Source organism: Neophocaena asiaeorientalis, unplaced genomic scaffold, assembly GCF_003031525.2.
Source record: "Neophocaena asiaeorientalis asiaeorientalis breed wild unplaced genomic scaffold, Neophocaena_asiaeorientalis_V1.1 scaffold19, whole genome shotgun sequence".
Classification (NCBI taxonomy): Eukaryota; Metazoa; Chordata; class Mammalia; order Artiodactyla; family Phocoenidae; genus Neophocaena; species Neophocaena asiaeorientalis.
In genome coordinates, this window is record NW_020173388.1 from 7,606,698 (window position 1) to 7,631,354 (window position 24,657).

At 40.7% G+C, this 24,657-nt stretch overlaps 1 protein-coding gene across 1 annotated transcript in view; it reads left to right on the forward strand.

The window, feature by feature from the left end:
• The window catches only part of OCIAD2 (OCIA domain containing 2), an 18,111-nt gene extending 1,771 nt beyond the window's left edge, over nt 1–16,340 (forward strand). The window contains exons 2-8 of the mRNA XM_024746734.1: nt 4,273–4,401; nt 8,428–8,527; nt 9,079–9,082; nt 10,107–10,160; nt 13,300–13,349; nt 14,502–14,619; nt 16,259–16,340. Of these exons, the coding sequence (XP_024602502.1) occupies nt 4,336–4,401; nt 8,428–8,527; nt 9,079–9,082; nt 10,107–10,160; nt 13,300–13,349; nt 14,502–14,619; nt 16,259–16,340 (474 nt within the window). The 5' untranslated portion in view covers nt 4,273–4,335. The remainder of the gene's footprint in view (nt 1–4,272; nt 4,402–8,427; nt 8,528–9,078; nt 9,083–10,106; nt 10,161–13,299; nt 13,350–14,501; nt 14,620–16,258) is intronic.
• Nucleotides 16,341–24,657: the final 8,317 nt, after the last annotated feature.

Genomic DNA, 24,657 nt, shown 5'->3' on the forward strand with positions numbered 1-24,657 from the left:
CTTTCATGTGTTTGTTGGCAATCTGTATATCTTCTTTGGAGAAATGTCTGTTTAGGTCTTCAGCCCATTTTTGGATTGGGTTGTTTTTTTTGATACCCAGCTGCATGAGCTGTTTGTATATTTTGAAGTTTAATCCTTTGTCAGTTGCTTCGCTTGCAAATATTTTCTCCCATTCTGTGGGTTGTCTTTTCGTCTTGTGCATGGTTTCCTTTGCTGTGAAAAAGCTTTTAAGTTCCATTAGGTCCCATTTGTTTATTTTTGTTTTTATTTCCATTTCTCTAGGAGGTGGGTCAAAAAGGATCTTGCTGTGACTTATACTCATGATCCTTTGTATTTCTGCAGTGTCAGTTGTTACTTCTCCTTTTTCATTTCTAAATCTATTGATTTGAGTCTTCTCCCTTTTTTTCTTGATGAGTCTGGCTAATGGTTTATCAATTTTGTTTATCTTCTCAAAGAACCATCTTGTAGTTTTATTGATCTTTGCTCTTGTTTCCTTCATTTCTTTTTCATTTATTTCTGATCTGATCTTTATGATTTCTTTCCTCCTGTTAACTTTGGGGTTTTTTTGTTCTTCTTTCTCTAATTGCTTTAGGTGAAAGGTTAGGTTGTTTATTTGAGATGTTTCCTGTTTCTTGAGATAGGCTTGTATTGCTATAAACTTCCCTCTTAGAACTGCTCTTGCTGTATCCCGTAGGTTTTGGATCATCATATTTTCATTGTCGTTTGTTTCTAGGTATTTTTTTATTTCCTCTTTGATTTCTTCAGTGATCTCTTGTTTATTAAGTAGTGTATTGTTCAGCCTCCATGTGTTTGTATTTTTTACAGATTTTTTCCTGTAATTGATATCTAGTCTCATAGCCTTGTGGTCGGAAAAGGTACTTCATATGATTTCAGTTTTCTTATATTTACCGAGGCTTGATTTGTGACCCAAGATATAATCCGTCCTTGAGAATGTTGCATGAGCACTTGAGAAGAAAGTGTATTCTGTTGTGTTTGGATGGAATGTCCTATAAATATCAATTAAGTCCATCTTGTTTAATGTATCATTTAAAGCTCGTGTTTCCTTATTTATTTTCATTTTGGGTGATCTGTCCATTGGTGACAGTGGGGTGTTAAAGTCCCCAACTATGATTGTGTTACTCTCAATTTCCCCTTTTATGGCTGTTAGCATTTGCCTTATGTATTGAGGTGCTCCTATGTGGGGTGCATAAATATTTACAATTGTTATATCTTCTTCTTGGATTAATCCCTTGATCATTATGTAGTGTCCTTCTTTGTCTCTTGTAATAGTCTTTATTTTAAAGTCTATTTTGTCTGATGTGAGAATTGCTACTCCAGCTTTCTTTTGATTTCCATTTGCATGGAATATCTCTTTCCACCCCTCACTTTCAGTCTGTATGTGTCCCTAGGTCTGAAGTGGGTCTCTCGTAGACACCATAAATATGGCTCTTGTTTTTGTATCCATTCAACCAGTCTATGTCTTTTGGTTGGAGCATTTAATCCATTTACATTTAAGGTAGTTATCAATATGTATGTTCCTATTAGCGTTTTCTTAATTGTTTTGGGTTTGTTACTGTAGGTCTTTTACTTGTCTTGTGTTTCCTGCCTAGAGAAGTTCCTTTAGCATTTGTTGTAGAGCTGGTTTGGTGGTGCTGAATTCTCTTAGCTTTTGCTTGTCTGTAAAGGTTTTAATTTCTCCATTGAATCTGAATGAGATCTTTGCTGGGTAGAGTAATCTTGGCTGTAGGTTTTTCCCTTTCATCACTTTAAATATGTCCTGCCACTCCCTTCTGGCTTGTAGAGTTTCTGCTGAAACACCAGCTGTTAACTTTATGGGGATTCCCTTGTATGTTATTTGTTGTTTTTCCCTTGCTGCTTTTAATATTTTTTCTTTGTATTTAATTTTTGATAGTTTGATTAATCTGTGTCTTGGCGTGTTTCTCCTTGGATGTATCCTGTATGGGACTCTCTGTGCTTCCTGGACTTGATTGACTATTTTGGGAAGTTTTCAACTGTAACCTCTTCAAGAATTTCTCAGTCCCTTTCTTTTTCTCTTCTTTTTCTGGGACCCCTATAATTCGAATGTTGTTGCATTTAATGGTGTCCCAGAGGTCTCTGAGACTGTCCTCAATTCATTTCATTCTTTTTTCGTTATTCTGCTCTGCAGTAGTTATTTCCACTATTTCATCTTCCAGCTCACTATCTGTTTTCTGCCTCAGTTATTCTGCTGTTTCCTTCTAGAGACTTTTTAATTTCATTTATCATGGTGTTCATCATTGTTTGGTTGCTCTTTAGTTCTTCTGGGTCCTTGTTAAATGTTTCTTATATTTTCTCCATTCTATTTCCAAGATTTTGGATCATCTTTACTATCACTACACTGAATTCTTTTTCAGGTAGAATGCCTATTTCCTCTTCATTTGTTTGTCCTCGTGGGTTTTTACCTTGCTCCTTCATCTGCTGTGTGTTTCTCTGTCTTTTCATTTTGCTTATCTTACTGTGTTTTGCAGGCTGCAGGTTCGTAGTTCCCGTTGTGTTTGGTGTCTGTCCCCAGTGGCTAAGGTTGGTTCAGTGGGTTGTGTAGGCTTCCTGGTGGAGGGGACTAGTTCCTGTGTTCTGATGGATGAGGCTGGATCTTGTCTTTCTGGTGGGCCGGACCATGTCTGGTGGTGTGTTTTGGGGTGTCTGTGGCCTTATTATGATTTTAGGCAGCGACTCTTCTAATGGGTGGGGTTATGTTCCTGTCTTGCTAGTTGTTTGGCATAGGGCGTCCAGCACTGTAGTTTGCTGGTTGTTGAGTGGAGCTGGGTCAGCGTTGAGATGGAGATCTCTTGGAGAGCTTTCACCGTTTGATATTGTGTGCAGCCTGGAGGTCTCTGGTGCACCAATGTCCCAAACTCAGCTCTCCCACCTCAGAGGCACAGGCCTGACACCTGGCCAGAGCACCGGTCAGCCACATGGCTCAGAAGAAAAGGGAGAAAGAAAGAAAGATTGAAAGAGAGAAAGAAAGAAAGAAAGAATAAAATAAAAAATAAAGAAAATTATTAAAAATTAAAAAGTAATTAAAAAGAAGAAAGAAGAGAGCAACCAAACCAAAGTGCAAATCCACCAACAATAACAAGCATACACTATAAAAACAACAAACAAAAAAACGGACAGACAGAGCCCTAGGACAAATGGTAAAAGCAAATCTATGCAGACAAACTCACACAAAGAAGCATACGCATACACACAAAAAGAGAAAAAGGAAAATATATATATATTAAAAAAAAAGAGAGCAGCGAAATCAATAAACAAATCTTCCAGTGATAATGAACTCTAAATACTAAACTAAGATAAACAGAAAATCAGAGACAAATTAGATGAAAAAAGCAAACCCCAAGTCTACAGTTGCCCCCAAAATCCACCTCCTTAATTTGGGATGATTCGTTGTCTATTCAGTTATTCCACAGATGCAGGGTACATCAAGTTGATTGTGGAGCTTTAATCCACTGCTCCTGAGGCTGCTGGGAGAGATTTCCCTTTCTCTTCTTTGTTCGCACAGCTCCCGGGGCTCAGCTTTGGATTTGGCCCCGCCTCTGCGTGTAGGTCGCCTGAGGGCATCTGTTCTTGGCTCGGACAGGATGGGCTTAAAGTAGCAGCTGATTCGGGGACTCTGGCTCACTCAGGCCAGGGGGGAGGGAGGGGTACGGAATGCAGGGTGAGCCTGTGGTAGCAGAGGCCGGCATGACGTTCCAGTAGCCCCACAGACCCTCTTGAAAGCTCAAGAATCTTGGTCTTTGGTGTCTTCAGACCTGACCAGAGAGAACAAGCCTTTCTTCCTTAGCACCGTGTGCATGCCTCTAGGGAAGCCCTTTGCATGTTGTGTAACTGCTGACTTGTCTGTCTTCCCCTGTGAGTTCCTTTAGCACTGATTTTGTCTTATCCTTTGTATCCCTTGGCCTGGCACATAATAGACAGTAAATATTTGTGTAGCTAATGACCTTGTAATGAATTGAAATTTTTTGAGGACAGTTTATAGTTCATAAAACATTTCACTGTGCCTCAGGTGACATCTCACTCCACTCTTCCTATGATCTGTCACCATTAGTCAGTTAATGTGTGTGTGTTGGTAGAGGAGGAGCATTAGAAAGTGAGTTTGCAGGTGGCTGGAGATGAAGGTGAATGACAAAATGAAAATAAGGTCACCAAATAGGGGAGTTGATCCTAAGGGTGTTTTTACGGTTGACATAAATGTTCAGTCACGGCATGGTGACTCTCTTCTACTTTCCTTAGACATCGGGTCAAATGAGGAAGCTGAGTCCACTCAACTAGAAGAGAAGCACAGACAAAGTCATCATGGCTTCAGTGTCTACGCATGAAAACCAAGATAAAGGTCCCCATTTGCCACCACCAAGCAAGCAGGTATATTTCTAATTTGAAAGTCTGCCATCTAAAGAGGAACATCATACAGGACTTCCCTTAAACCTCATCCTTGATCAGTCATCTTAGTTTTTTCTGTCTGGCACCTTGTAGCATGGGTTCAGGGAAAATAGAATGGGGAAGGAAAGTGTGTTTTTGGCTGCCTTGAAAAGGAGTCTTTTCAATTATTTACAAAATCCTTTCTTTACTCTTCCCTGTGTAGAATTCAGCTTAACTAAGTCTTCCATAGGTTGTCAGTGACTGAAGAGGTTTCCTTTACCAGAACAAAACTCTTAATTGAATCGCACAGAATGCTACAGAATGCATGTTTTTTCATTTCTGTTATCAAGGCTAATCATACTAAGGATATGCTGCTGACAGGTGTTCCTGTTTGGGATGGCAGAGTCCTTAACTGCTAAATTAGGCATCAGATTGAGAACCCCAGTGTTAACAGGGACACAGTTTTTCAACTTCTTGAGATTGAATACTGTTTGTTTCGGGGACACATAAGTGAAGAAAAGAGAAAGTGTCGTGATGGGATAGTAGAGTTCATGTTCTCTGGAGTCAGCCTTTTCAAGCTAAAAATGGGTTATGGAGGAGATGATATTTAAGGAGCAAAGTTTAGGAGAGGCAAATAGACAAATGATATCACATCATAAGGAATTTAGGCACCCGAGTTGCCTCTGTGAAATGGAGAGCCATAAAACATTTATGGTTCTACCGAAAAGGCTCACCAGAGCTCCCTGGGGACACTGCAGGAGCTTCAGTCTTGACTGCGGGACTCACAGCAGTTGTGATAGTTGGGGTCCCTGCCCATGGATGTGTATATGTGTGTGTGTTTCGCGGGAGGAGAGGGAGGGAGGTGTTGCTTATTTCTGCCACAGCCACAGGCAGAACCAAGAAGAAATATTTACACCGGGATGAGGAAGAGTGCTTGTTGAGCTAACGTAAGTGGTGACCAGATTCTTCCCTGGTCACTGTGACTCACCCTGACCACCACTTCCGTGTGCTGTGCTATGGGGAGTGGTAGAGGAAGAAGAGGGAGGTTGCCTGCTTGGGCTGTTTGTAGAGCTCTGAAGGCACAGGTGCCACAGGATCCTTGCATGTCACCATCATGCACGTAAAGTGCTTGGCACAGTGCCTGGCCTGTGCGCGAGTGCTCAGGAAATAGTGATCACCGTTCACATTGACATCTACTACAAACAAAGAGTCAAAAAAGAACATTTGCAAAATCAGCAAGGTGAACTTCAAAAGCCATGGAACTGCACCTCAACAAGAAAAACACTAAAACTCCAAGAGATGAATGGCAGAGGACCTACATAAGTAATTCACAAACAAGGAAATAGCAGTGTGACTTAAGGAAAAAATTAAATAAAAGTTGTTTCTAAGAAACAAATGAACCACCCACAGAATGGGAAAAATTATTTACAAATCATGTATCTGAAAAGGGTCTAGTATCCAGAGTATATAAAAAGCTCTTACAGCTCAATAACAAAAAGACAGCCCAATTGAAAAATGAGCAAAGGGCTTGAATAGGTGTTTCTCCGAAGAAGATATATAAATAGCCAATATTCAGATGAAAAGATGCTCAATGTCATTAGTCATTAAGGAAATACAAATCAAAACCACCATTTCACAATCACTAGCATGACCACAGTCAAAAACAGAAAGAATTTAGTTTATTTAGTTTAAATAAATTGAATAATTTATATTAAAAACATTTAAAGTGCTAATTTAAAAAAAAGAAACAAAACACGTGGGTTCAGTCCCTGGTCAGGGAACTAAGATCCTGTAAGCCAGATGGCGGAGCCAAAAAAAAGAAACAAAACAGAAAATAACAAATGTTGACAAGGATGTGGAAAAATTGGAAATCTCCTACATTGTTGGTGGGATTAGAAAATGGTACAGCTCCCGTGCAAAACTCAAAAAGTTAAACGTAGAGTTGCAGTGTGGCCCAGCAGACCTGAAAACAAACACGTATGCAGGAATGTTCACAGCAGCATTATTCACAATAGCCAATGGTGGAAACAATCCAAACGTCCATCAGTGGATGAATGGAGAAACAAAATGTGTTCTATTCATACAATGGAATATTATTGAGCCATAAAAAGAAATGAAATACAGATACATGTTACCACGTGGGTGAATCTTGAAAACATTATGCAAAGGAAAAGAAGCCAGCCACGAAAGGTCACATGCTGTATGATATTGTTTGTACCAAATACCCAGAATAGGCAAACCCAAAAGGCAGATTAGTGGTTGCTAGGCAGTTGGAGAGAGGAGGGAACGAGGACAGACTCCTTACTGGGTATGGAATTTCCTTTTGGGGTGATGAAAAAGCTCTGGAACTAGATAGCGGTGATGGCTGCACACGTTGTAAATATACTGAATGCCGTGAATTGTATACTTTAAAATGGTTAAACACAACATAGTAAAACAACTATGTTCCAATATAAAATGAAAAAAAAAAATAAAGTGTATGGGAGATTGAAAAAATGTATAAAATGGTGGCTATTATGTTATGTGTATTTTACCACAATAAAAAATTAATGAGTCACTGAACAAGAAAAGATTACAACAGAGGTCTAGTTGCAGGGATTGCCTCAACAGAGAAGGACAGTCTGGCTGAAGACTACATAGAGATGCTCAAACACATTAGTTATCAGACAATAAAATATTGCTTTATACCTATTAGACTGTTAAATTTTAGAAAACTGGATAATGCCAAGTGTTACAAAATCCTTTCTTTACTCTAACCTGCTTGGAATCCAGCTTAACTAGCTCTTATGCGGTTCTTAGGAATATAGAGGAATGTTCACACGCTGGGAGTGGATGCTGGTGTAGCCATTGGGGAGAGCACTCTCGCAAGACTTTGTTCAACTGGAATATGCATGCCCTGTATTTTACTTCTAGATACATATCTGAAAAGCGTTCTCATGTGGGTCTGTAAGGGGACATTTGGAGATGGGGACTCAGAAGCGTCCTGGAGAATCATGCCGCAGTTAGAAACAGTGGACTAGATAAATATAGCAACATGGATAGATCTTAAAAGTGTAGAATTGAGTTGAAAACATTTTTAATAATAAAACTAAATGTATAAAACAATGCCATTTACATTTAAAAATGCAGGCGCCCAAAACAATGAACATTTTGCAAGCATATAATATACAAACAAAAGATCCACATTAAACACCCAGAATGGCGGTGATGGGCAGAGAACGAGGATGGAGAATGTGGGTGAGAGTAATTGAATAACCACATACATACCTACAAAAGGGGAGGATGATAAAAGATGGGAGTTAGTCCAGATCGTAGCACATCAACATGATAAAAAAAAGTACTGTAGAACTAATAAAAATAATGTCAACCATGTCAATAGTTCCCCCAGATATGTGCAGACCATTTATAAATGTGTTAAAAAAAAAACTGTTAAGATAAAAAGTAAAGTATGTAGAAAAATAAAAAGCAGTCTGCTGATGCTTTTTAGACTATAGTTTCTCACGGTCTAAAAATGCTTATAGAAGTATAAATTGGTAAATTGGAATACAGATCTATAAATAGATAACTTGTAATACTGCTCTGAGTGTGATCCCAGATGTGTAAATATTATGCTGTAGGGGAAGTCTCTCTCTTCACCCAGGAGGAGATCTTGAACTGGGTCTTAAGAAGACCAGGTAGGCAAAGGGAGTGAGTGTCATTGCAGGGACAGGGACTGCATAGACAGAGACTGGAAGTAAGAAAGAAAATGTGACCTCAGCAGTAATGCATTCTGACCCGATATCTGCTTCATGCTCACTAGTCACTGAATCACTCTGTTTCTCCACCTGTGATTCTTTTCTTGGTTAAGTCCATCCATCGTTCACAGCTGGAAAGCACTGGCTGAAACTGGCCATTGCTCAGTGCTGGCAGCGGGAAAGAACGCACACTGTGTGACCAGAGTGAAGAGACCTCCTCGCCCTCCTCTAGGGAAGACAGAGCAGATGCTCTTCTGATGATTTCAGTCAAGTCATCACGTAACTTTCCTTGCAGAGTCTGTTGTTTTGTCCAAAATCAAAACTGCACATCCACAAATCAGAGATTTCAAAGATTATCCGGGAATGTCAAGAAGAAAGTTTCTGGAAGAGAGGTAGTTGCATCCCTCTTAATCTTTGTTAACACTGTTTTTGCTGCAATAAACTGCCTAATATCATATTAGAATTATGGTATTGATTTATTTTGGGGCAGGGACTTTGCATAATTCCCTGAAGACACTGATACCTGAGGCTGCTTGGAATTTAAGTCCATGTTGAGACCCTTTTAAGGTCAGGGATAATATCTGATTTAGGAGCTGTTTACCCCCCTTAGAAAAAAGTGATGCACACCTAACACTTCCTTTCATGTGACCGAGAATGTGTACCAAGAGTGTTATTTAGAATTTCTTGAAAGAGTAGACTTTCCACAATTCCACTGGACTCTATAACCTTCATCAAGTTCAGGTTCATTGCTCCCTCCCAGAGCCAAGCACACGGCTTCACATATAAAAATTACCTATTAAATATTCGTGGAATGAATGAAGAGTGGCAGCACTCTGTTAATACTTCCCTTACAATGTCTTGAAGTAACCTTTTCTGCCAAGTCTCTTCCTCTTTCTGGGCCTGCTTTATATGAGACAAGGGTGTGAACTGAGGCTGTGCATTAAAGTCCCGTTTAATTTTAAAAATTCGTGACTTGTCACTTGAAAATGTCATAATAGAGCCTATAGATATAGTCCCAATATTGCTGGCATAGGGATAATTTTACTTTGAAATACTCATTTTGATTTCTTAAATCATTCAAATCCAGTATCAGTTGTTTTTGGAAGTAACACTCCTTAGAAGTTGATGTTCACTGTTCATTACTTCTTATTGATTGTGCTGCTAGAAATTTTCTGACAACTTTTGAGTGAGTAATTTATTTAAGCCCTAGTAGTTTAACATTTCAGTATGACCCATTTGCCTACCATCAGGTAGATAGCTCTGAGTGGAAAAATTGGTTGCTATTTGATTTGTCTTGGTTACTAGGAAGAGCTAGCAACCAAGACAAATCAAATAGCAACCAATTTTTTTTATCACTTCTCTGTGCTTTGGGAAGAAAGCACATTGACACATTTTGACAGAACTAGAAACTTCCTTTTCTGGACTAACTTGCCTGTTTAGAGATAAAAATCATCTCTAAACATGGCCCATGTTTACCTCGAATGTAGTAATCTTCAGAAAATAAACGTATCCAAATGGTGTGACAAAATGTCATAAAAGACAAAAGCAGGGGACTATAGTAGATAGGGTGTGCAGTTTATCGTCCTCTTTTTTTAACTTTCATGCAGGATTGAAAATTTCAAAATATACAGCGAATGGAAACTCCCAAATTCCCCAGCTCAGCACACACACGTGAAGATGCCTGTGTTGTACGTAGTGGTCAGAATCCGGTGCATGGTGGGTCTCAGAGACGGAGTGGCAGGGGATCTAGGTTTTGTCACATTAATGCTGTGCATTAGGTTGAGTGCCTGGGGCAGACCCCACGAAAATTCTCCATGCGGTGCTTAATATTTGTCAAATTAGTAAAATAAAAAATGACTAAAATCTCACTGCCAAAGCAGGAAGAGAAAACACTCAGAGTAATTCTCCCTCATTCTTCTAGGTGAGGGGCCAAGTTTTCAAATACCAATATTGAAGGGCGTTTCTGTTTTACAGCTCTGCATTTTTTTCTCCTGTAAGCGTGCTTGTCACCCAAGGACTGGTCCACCATGATAAGACTCAGTATTTGGTACATAGTTTAACTTAAGAGAATCCAGTTTTCTGAGGTCCTCCTGGCAGGTTTTGGTACTTGGCATTTATTTTTTGGTGAAGAACTTATTTATGCGGGCTTTTGCCTGTTTCTAGCCTACGTCCCCAGCTCTCCCTCCCATAGATGTCCTATTTCCTGGAATGAGTGACCGTGACAAAGAGAAATTAAATTTGCAGTTGGAATTAAGGTCATTAATCCAGATGGGCCCAATATAATTAGAAGGGTCCTTGAAAGTGAGAGTGGATCAGAAGACAGAACCAGAGAGATGGCAGCATGAGAAAGAGTCAGCTCAACATTCCTGAGTTTGAAGATGGAGGAAGGGGCCATGAGCCAAGCAATGAGTGGCCTCCAGAAGCTGGAAAGGAAGAAACCTTAGAGCCTTCAGAAGGGCTTGCAGCTCTGTTGATGCCTTGATGTAGCCCTGTACTATGATCTGAATATTTGTATTCCCCCGCCCACCACAAATTCACAGATTGGAATTCTAAAGCCCAAGGTGATGCTATTAGGAGGTGAGGCCTTTGCAGGTGATTAAGGCATGAGGGTGGAGCCCTCATGAAGGGGGTTAGTGCTTTTACAAAAGAGACCCCACAGAGGTACCTGGCCCCTTCCACCACGTGAGGATACAATGAGTCGACCATGCCAGCACTCTGATCTTGGACTTCTGGCATCCGGAACAGTGAGAAATAAATGTCTGCTGTTTTATAAGCCACCCAATCTGTGGTATTTTGTTATAGCAGCTCGAATGGACTAAAACACCCAGTGAGACCCATTTTGAGCTGCTGACCTCCAGAACTGTAACGTATTAAATTTGTGTGGGTTTTTTTGGGGTTTTTTTTGGCCGCGCTACATGAGTTCTTAGTTCCCTGACCAGAGATCAAACCCGTGCCCCCTACAGTGGAAGCGTAGAGTCTTAACTACTGGTCTGCCAGGGAAGTCCCAAATCTGTGTTGTTTTAAACCACTGAGTTTGTAGTAATTTATTACGGCAGCCCCAGGAAACTATTGCAGTGCCTGTCTCTGTACCAGAGTCCCTGTGTCTCCTAGGGCCTTGGTATATGGTTAGACAGATACTTCCCTGCACAAGGGTGCTCCAGGGAAGAGGTAACTGGGGCTGAAATTCACCCAAGCTCTGAACACCAAGCCATTTGTCCTGGAGAGAGGCTACGTCTGCCTCAGGAGGGGCACCCGTGTACAGCAGACCATGAGGACTGACGGCCGCCCTGCGTCACCCACATAACCTCTCCGTGCCTCTTAGCACTGTCCATTGTTCCCCTCTATTCCTCGTTCCTTGCTCTCTTCTTTCTCCCCGACTCTATCCAACCAGAGAACCTATAAGCATTGCTTAGTCCCCAGACAGCAAGAAGGCACCTGACCCTGTGGAAGCCCATTATACTGAACACTGCTGATTACTAGGATTTTAGAGAGTACTTGTACCCAGCAAACATGAGGGAAGATGTTTAGCTCTTTTGGGGTCTGAAAGACCACATGTCATATATCTAGAAGAATCTCATTTCAGTCAGTATTATTGTTGTCTTTAAAGTTGATTTATTAAATATGATTTCATTTTTATAACTTGAAGATAGTCTTTTTGTGTAAATATATTAGTCAGTGATAAGCCTTTTTCAGAACATTTTTGACACAGAAAAACAAATATGGCCATGATGTCTATGTATAGGGATTATGTTTTATGAATATTAAACTACTTGCTCAAAATCTACCATCTCTTACATCTGTACAAATATATATTTTAAAAATTATTTTATTTTCTCTTTTTTAAAAATATTTATTTATTTATTTATTTATGGCTGCATTGGGTCTTGGTTGCTGCACGCAGGCTTTCTCTAGTTGCAGAGAGCAGGGGCTACTCTTCGCTGCTTGCGCGGGCTTCTTATTGTGGTGGCTTCTCTTGTTGCAGAGCACGGCCTCTAGGCGCGCAGGCTCAGTAGTTGTGGCACACGGGCTCAGTAGTTGTGGTTCATGCGCTCTAGAGCGCAGGCTCAGTAGCTGTGGTGCACAGTCCTAGTTGCTCTGCAGCATGTGGGATCTTCCTGGACCAGGGCTCGATCCCGTGTCCCCTGCATTGGCAGGCGGATTCTTAACCACTGCACCACCAGGGAAGCCCTGTACAAATATGTTTTTCCAGGTTGTGTATTACTTTTCCACAAATTTCCACAAACATAGTGGCTGAAAACAATACAAATTTATTAGCTTGCAGTCTTGAAGGTCGGAAGTCCAAAATGGGTCTTTCTGAGCTGAAATCAAAGTGTCAGCAGGGCTGCATTCCTTTCTGGGGGCTCTAGGGCTTCCTTTCCCTTTCTAGCTTCTGGAACCCACCCACATTCCTTGGCATATGGTCCCTTCCTCTGTCTGCAGAGCCAGCAACGTGGAGCCAAGTTCCCATACTGCCGTCTGTCTGGTTCTGTCTCTGAATCCTTTTTCCATGTTCAGGGGTCATCGTGATTACATTGGGCCCACCCAAATAATCCAGGATAATCTCTCTATTTTAAAGTCATCCGATTAGCCACCTTAATTCCATTTTCCACCCTAATTCCCTTTTGTTGTGTAAGGTAATGTATTCACAGTTTCTAGGGATTGGGATGGGAACATCTGTAGGAACATCCATTATTCTGCCCACCATAGGTGGAAATGCTTTCATTTTAAAATTGTGATTATAAGCAACTATACTCCAATAAAAATTAATTTAAAAAATCTTAAAAACAACAAACAAAAATAAATAAAATTGTGATTATATATACTGTGAATCTCTAAATTGAAACTCTGTGTTGAGTTACTTTAAAAGGGGAGGGGGCAATGACTAATTGCTTAGAACTAAGTTGTTATCTCCACCTTGCCTTGATATCTTTAAATACATCATGAACTGTCTGTTTCATGTTCTTTTTCTATACATCAAAGCCATTACTTGTTACTTGCCAAAAATGACTACTATTTGAGAGTTAAATTCAATCAAGATTTGAATTATCTTTTAAGATCTCTTTAGATTAAGAATCTGTGTATATCTTAAACCCTGAAGACTTCTTACACTTTATAAATTTAAATAAGTTATAAAATGAAATAATAATGCATTTATACATTACTTCTTAGGTTATTTAGCAGCTAATCCAAGATTTGGATCATTGCCTAAAGTTGCACGTAAGTCATAGAAGGAAAAAAAAAAAGTTTCATTTTTTGAGCTTCCCTGGTGGCGCAGTGGTTGAGAGTCCACCTGCCGACGCAGGGGACACGGGTTCGTGCCCTGGTCCGGGGGGATCCCACATGCTGCGGAGTGGCTGGGCCCGTGAGCCATGGCCGCTGAGCCTGTGCGTCCGGAGCCTGTGCTCCGCAACGGGAGAAGCCAAAAAAATGTTTCATTTTTTAAAAAGAAGATGTTTATAGCAAATGGAGATAGGAATGTCCAGGTTAACCAAATTGCCTGTATTGACTCTCTGAAAAACCAGTCGCCATTTTTTGCCACCTTGCAGTTTTTAGTTAGTTCGATACCTTCTGATGGAAAGCTGAGCAGTAGGGACTTCACCTTAGTCCTCTCTAAATCATGAACTAGGAGGGCCTGGCATGATAACAAGAGGACATCGACAGCAGAGTCTCTGAATGATAGCTCCATGAGAGATTTTAATTTTCTTCTTTTGGCCAGTCTTTTCCAAATATTTTCTATAACGGACATAACAAACGAAGAGTTTTTTTAAATCAGGGCTTTCTGATAGTACATTTACCGTAAACGTAGGGTTTCACCTTCTTATACTGGTTATCCATAGACCTTTTATGTACACAGAGGACATATTCCGGTTTATGATCTGAAACCTCATTCCTAGCAAGAATAGCAGGTTGAAAATGTCTTCCATGGTTCTGCCTCGTGACCTTCCTCCCTGACACGCAAGATGGACTGCAGCTCCCCATACTCCGATCCATAAAGAAAATTAAGGGGCTCTCCTACCCAGTGATTTGGAGGCTACCTAGAGCCACAACCCAAGTCCCATCTCTCCCTCCCCATGGCTTCAGAGATTTGTTTGCCAGTTGCGCTTCCCTCTGGCTGCCCCTGTCTGGACATCACCCTTGCTTGCTCTATCCCGGCCCTTCTACCTCCAGTTCAAAACTGAGGAGATCAAAAGTCTCCAGTTCCCAATCCTGCTCTTTAATAGGGAACTTCATTCCCAGAGATTTTGTTCATTGATTCATCAGGGTACTTTTGATATAAGAATTACTGCTGTTAATAAAGTTCTAGAAGTCCATTAATGGAGAAGATTCCAAACCTTTAAATTATTTATCTTTCCTAACCTGCTCTTACAGTTGCTGGTATCTTGGGATTTGGCCTTGGAAAGGCATCATACATAAGAGTATGCCAGAGTAAATTCCATTCCTTTGAAGGTCAGCTGCGTGGGGCTGGTTTTGGTCCAGGGCATAACAGGTTTGTACTCTGCTTTTCTGGAGTTTTTAAAATAAATATATTTATTTATTTTTGGCTGCGTTGGGTCTTTGTTGCTGCGCACGGGCTTTCTCTAGTTGCGGCGGGCGGAGGCTACTCTTCGTTGCAGTGCGTGGTCTTCTCATTGCGGTAGCTTCTCTTTTTGCGGAGCACGGGCTCTAGGCACACAGGCTCAGTAGTTGTGGCTCGTGGGCTGTAGAGCACAGGCTCAGTAGTTGTGGCACATGGGCTCAGTAGTTGTGGCACACGGGCTTAGTTGCTCCGTGGCATGTGGGATCTTCCCGGACCAGGGCTCAAACCTGTGTCCCCTGCATTGGCAGGTGGATTCTTAACCACTGCGCCTCCAGGGAAGCCCTGTACTCTGTTTGATTAAGGGATTATAATAAAGATAATTATTAAAAAGTAAATGAAAGATCATTCACCATTTACAATATTAAAATAGTTTTTAACATTCATATGTTGAAAAAAACCTCAGAGTTTGAGTTGTTGCTATTTAACTTCAATAATAATTATGATTTATCTGGGTTACCTATTTCATTTGCTCACCAAACATTTAGTAAGTACCTACTATGTTCAAAGCATTGTACAAGTCTCTAAAGAATGCCTTGATCAGCAGACACAGCTTCTACCGTCACGGGGTTACGCAAATTTAACCAGGGCTCTTGACTGCAGGACTTCTCAGAGCCTTTACTATGTTAATATAAATCATGATTCTCATTAGGGGATACAAGCAGTAGGACTCTGGAGTAAGTGGCATTACCTCTGCTGTTAAGAGTCGCTGGGATCAAAGGGGGTTCTAACTGCTAACTTACTAAGCTGCGTGACCTCGGACAAGTTTCTTAAACTCTCAAATCTTCAGTTTTCTCATTTGTATAATATGGTGATCAGAATTTTTTTCATGGGATGGTGTAAGGAATAGAAATGATTGTTCATGACACTCAGTGAGAGCTCAGTAAATAATAGCTATTTCTACCACGGTATTATAAGACTAGCGTTGGGGACACATTTCTCTAAAGAGCCCTTACTTGTCACAGTGGATTCTGTTTGAGATGCAGCACAACATGGTGAAAACAACATTGGGCAGGAAAATCGTTAATGGCCTTTTTGTGGAGAAATTCGGGGAGTCTGAAACCAAGACACAGCTCTGATAATTCCTGAAAAAAATTAGGCTTGAGAACTTTAGCATAGAAAATACCTCTAAATAATCTAAAATATGATACAAATGAACTTATTTACAAAACAGAAACAGACTCACAGACATAGAAAACAAATTTATGGTTACCAAAGGGGAAAGGGGGCGGGGATAAATTGGGAGTTTGGGATTCACAGATACACACTACTATATATAAAATAGATAAACAACAAGGTCTTACTGTATAGCACAGGGAACTATATTCAATAGCCTGTAATAAACCATAATGGAAAAGAATATGAAAAAGAATATATATAAACGTATGTATGCATATAACTGAATCACTCCACTGTACACCAGAAACTAACACAACATTGTAAATTAGCTATACATCAATTAAAACTTAAAAAAAAATCTCTAAATAATATTGTGTTCAGACTAGAGCTTCCAGTGTCAAAGTACAAACCAACATTTTTGCTTCTGTTTTAGGCACTGCCTACTTACCTGTGAGGAATGCAAAACAAAGCATGGGTTAAATAAGGAGGGAAGTTCACAGCCTTCGACTTCCTAAACACTGTGTGGGTTTTCAAGTTTCTAAAAACATCTGAATTTGTACACCTTTAAAATGTCAAATGTACTTTAAAATAATTTACTTATAGTAGAACAGAAACATTGTGATTCTCTCACTCTATTGAAATGCTTTCGCCGGTTGATTCTCCATTGAATTGGGCATTCCATGTTTTTCTGTTGTTTAAGAACATGTTGGGAGCATTCATACACCAAAAGAAATTCTGTTGCACTCTTACTTGCTTACAGCTAAATAAAAGAATTTAGAGTCTTCTCTGATTCACCCCATCCATTCTTTCACTCTGCTTTTGTTCAGAGTTTTAAGATCCCTGATGGAGGATAGGAATGAATGTTGAGGAGCTTGGGAATCATGCCCCAGTGTGTATGTGTGGAGGTAGAAATACAGGGCAAGAAAGACTGTGACTATGGGAAGTGCTTTCTAAAATGTAGGGGCCAAGATTTTTTAATGAAAAATGTTTCATTTTAAAGAGTCACAATATGAATCAACTGTCCTTTTTTTTGGCTGTGTTGGGTCTTCATTTCTGTGCGAGGGCTTTCTCTAGTTGTGGCAAGTGGCGGGGGGGGGGGGGGGGAGCATGTGGGATCTTCCCAGACCAGGGCTCGAACCCGTGTCCCCTGCATTAGCAGGCAGATTCTCAACCACTGCGCCGCCAGGGAAGCCCCCTCAACTGTCCTTTTGATGACCTCGGTGACTTTATGTCTCCTCGGTATGGTGAAGTTTTAGAAAAGCCCATTATTTTAGGTTCCTTGCTTAGCTAATGGATATATGCTCATGGTCAGCTCTCAAGAACTGCGTTCTTTTGTATTCTGCTGGTGGCCTAAAAGAATAAACACAACTTTCCAAAAGTTCCTCAGGAACAGTTTACGTAATTCTGGGAGGACTCACTGGAAGAATTAATTCAGAGAATGATAAACTTCGGGGCTTTAAAGGAGCTCACAGGCTGCCAATCCAACCCCAAGAGTTGCATTCCTCTTCTCCTGCCGGGTTTTTTGCATGAAAACAAACTCTTCCACTGGGGACCTTTTGTCTTTATGACAGATTGTCTGAGCCCTACATGAAAACTTCTCTTGCATCTTTGCATTTTCTCAGGAAAATACTTTATATATGTGTCACCATTTATATACTGGGGGTGTGTGTGTACTCGTTTGCGTTTTACTTACATCTTGAAACCTGTACCAAGGAGGTAAAAAGGGAAACCTCATTGAAAGTTAATACTTGATATATATTTTATTTTCTGTATCAAAAATATTTGGAAGTTTTTATTTTTATTTTTTTTTATTTTTTATTTTTTTTATTTTTTTTTTATTTTTTTTTGCGGTACGCGGGCCTCTCACTGTTGTGGCCTCTCCCGTTGCGGAGCAACAGGCTCCGGACGCGCAGGCTCAGTGGCCATGGCTCACGGGCCCAGCCGCTCCGCGGCATGTGGGATCCTCCCACACCGGGGCACGAACCCGTGTCCCCTGCATCGGCAGGCGGACTCTCAACCACTGCGCCACCAGGGAAGCCCTGGAAGTTTTTATTTTTACATGAACATTATGTGTATGAAATGGAGTAATTTTGATCAAGTCTCTTTTTATGTTACATATCCTGGTGTTTTCCCGTCGATAAAGTTCTATTTCTGTAAAGCAGAACGCAGAGCCAATATCCTAGCTTCTTGGATGCAGTTTAACTTCTGGCTCCAACGACTAGCAATTGGCGACTCTGTGTTATCTCAGCTATTGCAGACATTCAGAATTGGGCACTTTTATTTCCTGCGTTCCAGAAGATGATTTCCCAGGGATCAGAACATTTTCACATTGATAAGCACAGCAAGTCAGTGTTAAAACCCTTCTTGGGGTAGTGGGGAAAGATGAATCTATTATTGTTAAAAGGGAACATTGTTTTTAACTGCTGACATCTTCACAGTCATTCTGACTCCAATTGGGTTTATGGTTTGGGCTCTCTGATTTTCCTAAATGGATAAGTTTTTATTAAAGCAGTTTATCGCAGTGATCATAGTGTGAAAGAAAATCAGTCAAGGAAAAAAACCTGGAAGGTCACCCAAGAAGTCTTGAATATTTTGCTGCATTATCTGTTGTATATATTAGGAAGCAGGTATCTGAGGGAGAATGTCTGTTTTTCCAGGAAGACATGTTAAAGGAGCAGCATCTATTTGTCTGTTAGCATTTAGCAGTTACCAGCACCCATCCCCAAGGTGGTCATAAGTTTATAAAAGCAGTACTTCCATGATAAACAAAAAAAAAAAACCTTGGCAAAGAACAAGAAAAATTGTAGATAAACTTGCATAAAAGAAAGAACTTCTGAGACTCCATGGTAAACGTTGGATGTCTAACCAACTTCACTGGCAAAACTCCTTATTCCTTGTTGGACTGATGTTCAAGAATGAAGAAAATGGAAAATATTCTATTATTTTACATTTGGTTAATGGAATTTAAAGTGTAACATTTGGCTACTTTATCCCTGGATGTACCTACAAGAAGAGACAAACTCGATATCTAAAATAAGCCTTGTCCTGCATTTGTACTTTACCTAGACAACATTGTAGAATGTTCTCAACAGTGGAGAATGGCACTAATAAGAGTAAGGATGATCCTTATCCAACCAGAAAACAACATCGAAGTGGTTTATTTTAATTCCATGTGACACTCCAGTGATGCCAGAAGTGTGTTTCTGTCTTGGGTTCCATATGAACGGATGACTAGAAAGGATTCTGTCAAGATATTTTAAATTCTGAGACATTGCTCAAACGTTCCCCCCACTGTTAGCTAAGGTGACCATTTGTTTCTAAATTTTGCTTCTCTGTGATCCTGGAGTTCAAAAGTTATTGCTGGAGTTATACTATATTCTGCATGAAATACACAGTTCACAATTTAAAAAAATAGTAGCAAAATCCTTTTATGTCTGATTCATTTACCAAAATAGATCAGAATTTCCAATATATGTTATATATTATCTATGTGTAACTATATATAATGATGTAATGTATATGATGTTAATATATATATATATATTTTTACACCTTTATTGGAGTATAATTGCTTTACAATGGTGTGTTAGTTTCTGCTTTATAACAAAGTGAATCAGTTATACATATGTTCCCATATCTCTTCCCTCTTACTATGCTAATATATTTTTAAAACCCTCATTTAAGCAAAGACATTCTCTTCCCATGCTGTCAGAATAATTTTTCTATTTTCTGTTAACATTATGACAGTAATAATATTTATATTGAATGACTTAAGTAATGAAAATGTCATTGTAGGTAATTTTCTTGATATTCAAATAATGCAATTTGTTAATCAACAGAAAAATTTTCCACTGTGGAACTCTGCACCCAAATTTCAACTACAGAATTTGATTTCATAGACATTTAAAGTTGGTAGAGATTTCAGTGATTAACCCAGAGGCTACAAAGTCCAGGACCAGACAGTGTAACTGAGTGAAGCTGTACCGATGGCATATTAAACACCAGTGTATCCCTCACTTCCACACACACCAATACCTGGGCCCACTGTTGTCAAATCTTCCAATTTTTCAAAACAAACAAGTGCAGGTTTTTGTGTGAAATGTCCTGGTTTAAATGTTCAACAATTGAGTGCCCACTCTGTGCCAGGCCCTGTCCTAGGTCCTGGGAATGTAACAGTGAACACAACCAGCAAAATTCCATCTCCCTGGAGCTTATATTCTCATCACCAGTTTGTGGCTTGAGAGCCAACCCAACCTCTGTGGAAATCGCCTTTGTTGTCTGGGCAGGTGAGTTTCGGGACCTACATGTGTACTTCCAGGGGAAGGCCCCCTGCTGCTTCACGTGCAACCCAGTACACTGCCCAGAAGCTAAGCTCTTCAGAAAGGTCTGGGGGAGCCCAGGGTTCCCTCCCTCCCCATCTGGACTGGGAGCTCCTCCAGGACAGGAAGTATATCTTTTTTTTTTTTTAAACTTATCTCTCACTCTTCAGCCCCAGGAGCGTTCATGGCCAGATATAGGCACTTTGTAAATGTCTGTCAACCTAAACCTGTAATTTCCCTGTAACTACAAAACAGAATTCTTAGTCTTCTTTCACATAATAGCTTTTAAATATTGCAAGGCATGTTTCTTTCAGAATTCTGGCTAAAGAGCCCCACTTTTTTCAACCACTGGAGTGAGTTTCCAGCCCTATCACATCCTGGTCTTGGGACACCCTTTGGTTTGTGGTGTCCTCACACACAGCAACACCCCAGAAATGGACTGACCAGTTCAGAGAGCAGGATTAAACAGGCTTATTGTTTCAGGCAGCTGAACTGATAACAAGAGTGGTTCTGTGTCCAGCCCTGTGCTCAAATTCAGGCTCCACTACTTACTGGCCACCTGACATTGAGTCAGTTATTTATCTGCCCTGGGCCTCAATTTCCTCATCCATAAAACGGAAATAGACTTACCTGACAGGTTGTGCATGAGAAGTAAACGAGCTAATACCTATAAAGTGCTTGGAACAGTGCATGGCTCAGAGTAACCGTTCCATGTGTAACCGAGCAGGACTCTATGGGGCCTTCCCAGGAAAGACTTCTTCATGTCCTCCACCTGCCTCTTGTTTGTAGAAAAACTTTAGCCTCTTAGGCCTTCCCTGAGTTACAAAGAATAAATTTAATCAGAGAAGTGAGAAAATGCAGAAACAAAGGAAAATGGTCAAGCAAGACAAAATAATAGTTGTACCATTAAAGTCAAGGACCTTTAGTTCCTCCTCAAGGGCTGTAGACAGTATTCTGAGCCACGTCCTTTGAGCTGTTTTGCAGATACTAAGACCCCACCAGGTGGAAGGAGTTAACTGCATGCTGACCACAAGCACGTAGACCCCAGATGGGTTGGAAGCAGAAGGTTGATGATGTGGACTCCCGATTACCTCACCACCAATCAGGCTGAGTAAGATCTCCGCCTGTCCACGCCATGATGGTTCCAACTGCTTCTGACACAGATGCCAAAGGACCACACGGGGGTAGAAAAGAGGTGGCGCCCCAGTTCCAGGAAGACCCTGCCTATTTCCAGAAAAGCACTGCATATGCCTCCCCTCATTAACCTTGCCCTTAAAATCTTACCTCAATCGTCCCCTGGGTAAGAAGTTGATTTATGACCTACGTTCCCAAGTCTCTATTCTCTGGCCATTGAATAAAGCTTTGATCTCAGCTTCGACCTCATTTTTGGCTGCATGAACCCCAACAGAAAAAGAACCTTCCCCACTGAGGCAGGGGCCTGGGCTGGGCTAGGGCCCAAGTGCAGTCCATACAACCTAATTTGGTTAACAAATGGATATTAGCTATGATGACTGCTACTGCTGTAGTCCAAATATGTGCAATTGTGTCACACTTTTGGCCCCTGCTAGGCTTTTTCACATGACCTCCCTTAAGTCAGTTCCCCCTCTTTCATGCTTATGCATCTGGTTGTTCTGAACTTTAGTATAACATTATACATTTACCACTTTTCGATTTCTTGATGGTATTTTCAGGCCCAACTATCTGTACTTTCAGTCCAAGATTTGTGATTCAACAGTTGAGTATTGTGTCACCTGCACTGAAAACTATTGTTTAGCCCTTTGGTTTCTTAATGTATAGTGTTCATGGTTAAGTGTGCAAACAATCTTTGTTGCCTGAAGGACTGTCTTGAAGAATTTATGACAAAATATAAACCTCAGTCGTTTGATTTATTAGAGAGATTCTCTCATCTCTAGATGTGGGTGGGGCAAGAATGAGGGTGGAAATGGGAAGGTGACAAAAGAGGAGGAACCCGGGAGGTAGAAGTTAACGATGGTGGGGAAACATATCAAAAAGGAAGCTCCCTGAATAAGGTTTTGAGAATCAGGGCTGTCACCAAAGACCTTATGATTTGGAAGCCCAGAAATGGCTTCATTCAATAATTCCACAAATATTTTTCAGGACCTACAATACGCAAGGCAACGTGTTAGAAGAAATAGGGATACATACATACATACATAAGATAGTTCCTGCTTTCAAAGAGGTAAGTGCTGGAGGTAAGATATGTAAATAAATAGATATAATACAATGTAATGTAATGCAATGTCTGTGTGAGATAGATACAAGCTAAATGCCTTTAGAATTTAGGGGCAGCATTTGTTACTTCTGTTGCCCTTGTAGATTGTATTACTGGCCCAATTCTTTACCTCTCCTTATATGCATGGTTTTTGTCGTGTAACTTTGCATTTCTTTCCTACTGTGAGTGGGGCACACTTACCTATCTCTTGGCCTTGGGCTTGTCCATATGACTTGCTTTAGGCAAAATGAGGCAGAAAGGTGTGCCAGTTCCAAATTTAGGCCTAAAGAGACCTCTGTTTCCACTTAGGTCTTTATCATGACCATTAAGAACATGCCTGATACTAGTTGCAGAGGCAATAGCCTGTGGACTGATCCATCAGTTCCACAGTTGACTAAAATCTCTCTGTAATAAATCCCTTGCTCTTTATCATTCAAGAGCAACTCTGCTTTTCTATCAAACTCTAATACAGAAACTGGGTGGCTGGAAGTGGGGAGTTGCCATAACAAAAACCTAAAACATGTGGCATTGGTTTGGGAAACAAGTGGCAGGTGGATACTGGCAGGACCCTGAGAAGGTTGTTAGTGAAAACCTGAAAGGCCTGGATGAGGGTGTTAAAGAAGCCTGAAGAGCTTCCAAGGAGGATGTCAAGGAGGGATTAGAGGAAAGAAAGGAAAACATTATTGGAAGCTAGAAGAGACCTTGATTGTGCAGTAGAGTTCAGCAAAACTTCACCTGTGGTAAAATGGAAAATAAAAAATGTACCTTATAAACTTGATCCAGCTATGATTTCGGGGCAGTGCTGAGGGTACCACCTGGCTTTTTCTAGCTGTCTAAAGTAAAATGAGAGAGGAGAAACATACCATAAGGAACAAATTACTCCATTCTCAAATGTGATTTGGAGAAAATATAAAGCCTCAGAAGTCTTTTAAGCCAGGAAAGGGTTCTCATATTCAGAAATGGCTTTCAGGCAAATACCGAATCCAGAGCCGGGCCCTAAGATTTGTTTCAGACCTGAGAAAGATGACAGTGCCTCAGAACATTTCAGACGCAAATGGCCTTTACAAGTCTTGAAGGCCTGACTTTGTAGACCCTGCCCAAGGCTTCCAGGAATCTTAGGGATGTTGTTCATTAGCCTCACAGGGAGTCCAACAAAGAAGAGACTGTTTGTTTCCAATAGATTTATGGAGGGCTTTTGTGTAACTGAATGGATGTAACAACTCCATAGGTTTAAAAACTTCTATCAGCTTAGATAGGGATAGTAGAAAGAGACCATGGGATCTCTAATTCCTATGGGCAGGGGGCAGGCTGAGAACACTACTCAGTGGCAAACATGTGATTTGTGGGAAAGGATGACTCAGGACAGGACAAAGAGCCATGGAGAATAAACCCTGGGGGTTATGCCTAAATCCTAGTCAAAGCAACAAGTTAATAAACTTAACTGTTAATAGACAACTGACTGGTGGGTGTATGCCTCTCATTCTCCCCACCCTCCTTTTAAAATGGGAAAGTCTAGAGAAGCGATGTTATTCCTAATAGGAATTTGGGGCAAAGAGGAAAGATTATTTCTAAGTTCATAAGTCTTCAGACTGAGAGGAATGGTACTAAAGGATCTTTACCCAAGTACCTCATCTATACCTGGACCTGATTAGATGATGAGCTCCTAGACGTTGAGCTGTCATAATGGAGGACCTGGGAAAAGTATGAGTTTATTTTGCACGTGGGAATGGTATGAATTACTGTGGTCACATGGGGGACTGATAGCTCAGCATCTTCCATCCCATGTGTTCTTTTAAAAATGTGACTAGGTGGGGAGTCTACGCTCCCACCCACTGACAGGCTTATGAGAAAATGATACCACGTGACTTCTGAGGGACGGTCATAAACCACAGGCAACAGCTTTTGACATGCTTGCTGGACTCACATTAGAGCCCTAAGTGGTCATGTCAACAGTCTAATGGCCCTGAGCACGGAGCCCACACTCACCCAAGGAGAGACACAACGAGGTCCTGAAACTAAAAGCCCTGGCCAGCCCCAGCCTAGCTCCCTGCTGTTTCCACTCCATCCAGCATCTGACTGCAAACCTAAGAGACCCAGCGCGAAATCACTCAGCTGAATCCTTCCTTAATTCCTGATGCACAGAAAAACGGAGAAAATAAATGATTGTTGTTTTAGGCCACAAAGTTTGGGGATGATTTGCAGCAGTAACTAACTGAAACACTTTGTTTCTGGTAGAAATGTAATACGAGTAAGTATAATTTAGACGAGACCATAATTTCA